Genomic DNA, 4,650 nt, shown 5'->3' with positions numbered 1-4,650 from the left:
TTTATATATATACGTATTGTTATAGTCGTACTTTTGGGTTGATTCTGTATAGAATTGGGTTCAGGTCATCAGGGTTGTGTAATTGCTGTTCATATTTGTGTAAAGGTATTGACTAGAACATTCGGATACATATCAATATACATTTACGCATGTCAATGGTGTGTAGAGGACCCGAACATATATGTATGCGTGTCATATTCATCGTCAAATTTCATTACAGTTATGAATCTGTACAGTCTCATCCCGCTTTTATTGTGTATGTAATATAAAAGACAATTGTAAAAGCGCATGAACCACTTGTCTTCTATCTACCATGTGTAGGTATTGAAGAGTAACATTATACTCTTCCTTAGCCAAGGGGCGAGGATACGTGCCAGTGGTAATGTGAGCGACTACGACGCGAAACGATTGCACCTGATCTACGCCGATAGCGGAAGGTACATCGTCCCGCTTTGTCCCGCTTTGTACCGCTTCTACACCGGGGATTGGTCCCAAAAAACAAAACAGGTTTTTGTCCAGATGGTGACCAATGATTAACTGTTCTATAAATAGACACGTGTAGTACACCTAAGTGCTCTGTGCCTTTTACCTACACAGGAATATCACAATCGCCGGCTACGGAGTGATTGATGGTAACGCCCCCGCATTCTTCACCGAATTGGAGCCGAACGCGATACGACTCAGCCCACTAATAGAGCTACGGAATATACAGGTACGTACCCTAATTTGGATATCTATAAATAGCTCATACCTGTATGTTCACCGGTTGTATGCGTATATTGTATGCGTATGAGGGGGCACCGCCTCGGCTCGACTGACTGTTGAATGTAATGTACAGGTAGCCTAATTTAAATATCTATAAATAGCACATCGTTGCACCGTCTCGGCTGATATAGATAGTCAGACTGTTGCATGTTGTATCCAGGTACCCGAATTTGGATATCTATAAATAGCTCAAACCTGCATGTTAACCGGTCGTAAACGTATGCGATTACCCTACCTTGGCCGATATAGATGCTTAAACCGTTGCAAATTAGCGGTCCCATTCTGTGCCTGTACTCTAACTCGTTCTGTGCCTGGTCTATTAGCTGTGATGCGGTTCCCACACCATCCCGTTAATCCGTTGAGCTATGAGCAACGGATTTAACTGGCGAGTGCTTCTGTGGGGCACAGCAAGCTATTGCTGTAGTTGTTTGGTTCGTATCACGAGACACACTTTGTAAAACACGGATTCCTTTCAGTAGCTGCCTGGTTTGTTTTATCGTACTTGTATTATATTATATTTTGATTTGTTGTACTTATACTATGTTTCTTTCATTCAGCATCTAATGGTGGGTGGTATCAACATCGAATAGTCTTTCGGTAGCTGCCTGTTTTGTTTTGTTGTAATTGTACTATGTTTTATTTTGTTGTATTTATACTCTGTTTTGTTGTGTTGTACTTATACTATGTTTCTTTCACTTGTTTCAGCATCTAATGGTAGGTGGTATCACCATCGAATCGGCTCCTGGATGGACTCTACGGCCCAAAAACTGCGAATATGTGGAGATATCGAAGATAATGATCCTCAATGACAGGTATGTATTCACCTCTGTATATAGTCCTATAGATGTGGACTTGTATGTAGATACATACATGTGATAGAAACCGTACTCATTGACAAAAGAATCGCCGTTTTGAGTACATACTTATGTTAATTACTAATAAGTGCGTTTATACAGACGGTATCATACTTCAAATTAAATTGGCCCATAATACAACAGTAGTAGCGTTATACTTATACGTTTTTATACACCAGTAAGTACGTTTATACAGACGGTATCATTCTTCCAATTATGTTGGCCCATAATACTACCGTAGTAGTGTCATACTTATACGTTTTTGTACACCAGTAAGTACGTTTATACAGACGGTATCATTCTTTCAATTAAGTTGGCTCATAGTGGCTCTGTATTGACACATCCCTGTACGTTTTTGCACACCAGGAAATACGTTAATACAGACGGCATTGACCCAGATTCTAGCTCTCACGTTCGAATCACCGACTGCTTCATCTCCGCGGGAGACGATGCCGTTGTCATCAAATCGTCAGACTATGGGGGGCCTCCCGGAGATGTATGTGTGTTTGAGAGTTGTGTTTATAGATACTGTAATATAAGGTGGATATGTGGTTGAGTTGTGGTTACAGGTAATAGTGCATATAGTGGGCTTTTGTTAGGAATTGTGCATGAGTGTGGTGTACACCCGTGTATATGTTTCTTGGTTTAGTATGTGAAGGTCTTTCCGCTTGGTTGTTGTGCGGTACGGATGAAAATGTACATAACTGACTGCGTTACGTCCGCGGCACGAAAACGCCATTTGCGGACCTTCTGGAGATGTATGTGTATGTAAATTATACTTGCATGAGATTATCTTTATTAAGTAGTTGTTATGTTTTGTGCATAGCTGCGTTATATATATATATATATACATATATATATAATATATATATAAATATATATATAAATATACATACGCGTGTATGTGTGATTAAACATATTAAATAGATTATACTTAGAATGCATACTTAGTTCAGGTGGGTGCGTTAGACTTCCATGTGTGTGTGTCTAGATATATATAGTAAACACTGACACACACATATACATACACACACACACACACACATATATATATATATATATATATATATATATATGTATATATGCATGTATGTGTGTGTGTCTAGATATATATAGTAAACACTGACACACACATATACATACACACACACACACACATATATATATATATATATATATATATATATGTATATATGCATGTATGTGTGTGTGTGTGTGTGTGTTTGTTCATTCAACTCACCGCAAATGACATACAATTAGCCGAACGACGACCACACGTAAATTCGGGATGTATAAACTCTCCCTCCCCTCATGTGTACCGAACTTTTTCACAGGTAGTTAACGTGACTGTCGCCAATTGTACGCTTATCAGTTCCGCTTCGGCGCTAAAAATCGGGACCGAAACCTTTGGCAATTTCAAGAATATCCACTTTTCCGATGTGAATATATGCAACTCACGCACAGGGATTGCGATTATGGCCAAAGACGGTGGTATGTGCTGCAGTGTTGATCATGAAAAAAAAAGAGAACAGGAATTTTCCTTATTTTTGCATCCAAAATAGACTGTGTAACAGAGTAAATATTTGGTGTATTCATAGGGTGATTATGGCTGAGGATGGCGGTATGTGCTGCAGTGTTGGCTATGCCAAAATATAAATAGAAGGGAAGTTTCCAATTTCTTGCCCCCAAAACAGCTTGTGGGTATGTTGTAGTGACTATGGGTGTATGACATGATTCCGATTGACCTTATCTTTTCGAACTAGAGTAATAAGTCCTATCACCTATTTCACTTTCTATTTAAACTCCTCTTCGCACATCCAATGACTAGTTTTCAAATTGAGTGCATATCCCGTTTTCGCGGCTGAAATGTGCAATCTAAACTCACTAGGTAAACTAAAAAAAGCCCCCCGGTTTTTACCCCTCGATCAAATATACCCGGTTTTCCTCCGACCCCGACATAGGAAAGGTCGAGAAGGTCACCTTCGAGCGCATCTCCATGCATACGGAACCGAAGTGGGGCGTAGGGGTGGAATGGCCTATACTGATTGACGTAGAGCGTCGGTACTCTCACTCAGAGATCAGTTTGGTGCGCGACGTTGTACTGGAGAATATCATAGTCAACACGAAGGGGCGGGTATACATCACCGGAATGACTAATAAGTACTCTATGAAGACAGTCAGGTATGTATGTGTGTGTGTAGGTATGGGGATATGAGTGTATGTATGTGTGTATGTGTGTGTGTGTATATGTATGTCTATGTAAGTACGTGCGTATGTATGTATGCATGTATGTATGCAAGTATGCGTGTGTATATGTATATATGCATGTATGTATGTATGTGTGCGAGTGTACCATGTATGTATGTACGTACGTTTGTATGTACGTATGTATGTATGTATTATGTATGTATGATTGTATGGTATGTATGTATGTATGTATATATGTATGCATGTATGTATGTATGTATGTATGTATGTATTTTACGTAAATATGCATGTACGTATGTATATATCTATGCAGAGTGTGTATGGACATCCATAAATACATCCAGTGGTTAGTATACCTTACAGACACAGTGTCTATCACCGTATCCGTGCTTTTCATAAGCGTTGAGTTGAGGTGTGGGCGAAACATTTAAAGTTAGTCGAAGGAGAGTAGTTGGACTTATCCCGTACAGTCCATCTATAGTGGACGCCGAAGTTCGGGTCCCGTAGTATAGCGATTCCGAGCTGAACACATACTCCAAGAACACACAGCAGTAACGCACACTCTATGTCACTTACCGTTTCCTATATACTACACGCTTTACCTACCCAGCCTCAGAAACGTATTAATCACGTACAACGGCGTCGAAGACCGCTCCGAGGCGACTATGCTCAGTGGCACAGACGAGATCAATCAAGATTTGGCCCAAGTGGACTATGGGACTATGGACACGGCCCTGCTGGTAGCAGATGCCAGCGTAGTGGACCTGGATGTTATCATCGACTGGTCAGCTGTGTATGAGCAGGTAAACTTGAAATAGGTTAT

The 4,650-nt window shown here is 40.2% G+C and overlaps 1 protein-coding gene across 1 annotated transcript; it reads left to right on the top strand.

The window, feature by feature from the left end:
- Window positions 1–149: 149 nt before the first annotated feature.
- On the top strand, window positions 150–4,636 carry SARC_10345 (hypothetical protein; the record flags this gene model as incomplete). The annotated part of the gene is made up of 8 exons (XM_014295614.1): window positions 150–158; window positions 322–437; window positions 598–712; window positions 1,471–1,577; window positions 1,986–2,115; window positions 2,954–3,110; window positions 3,581–3,800; window positions 4,438–4,636. Coding segments are annotated over 8 exons (1,053 nt in total), but the record flags the coding sequence as incomplete, so codon positions are not given.
- Between the last annotated feature and the right edge of the window lie 14 nt (window positions 4,637–4,650).

This window comes from Sphaeroforma arctica, assembly GCF_001186125.1.
Source record: "Sphaeroforma arctica JP610 unplaced genomic scaffold supercont1.1215, whole genome shotgun sequence".
Classification (NCBI taxonomy): Eukaryota; class Ichthyosporea; order Ichthyophonida; genus Sphaeroforma; species Sphaeroforma arctica.
This window is presented reverse-complemented; position numbering and strand designations above follow the sequence as displayed.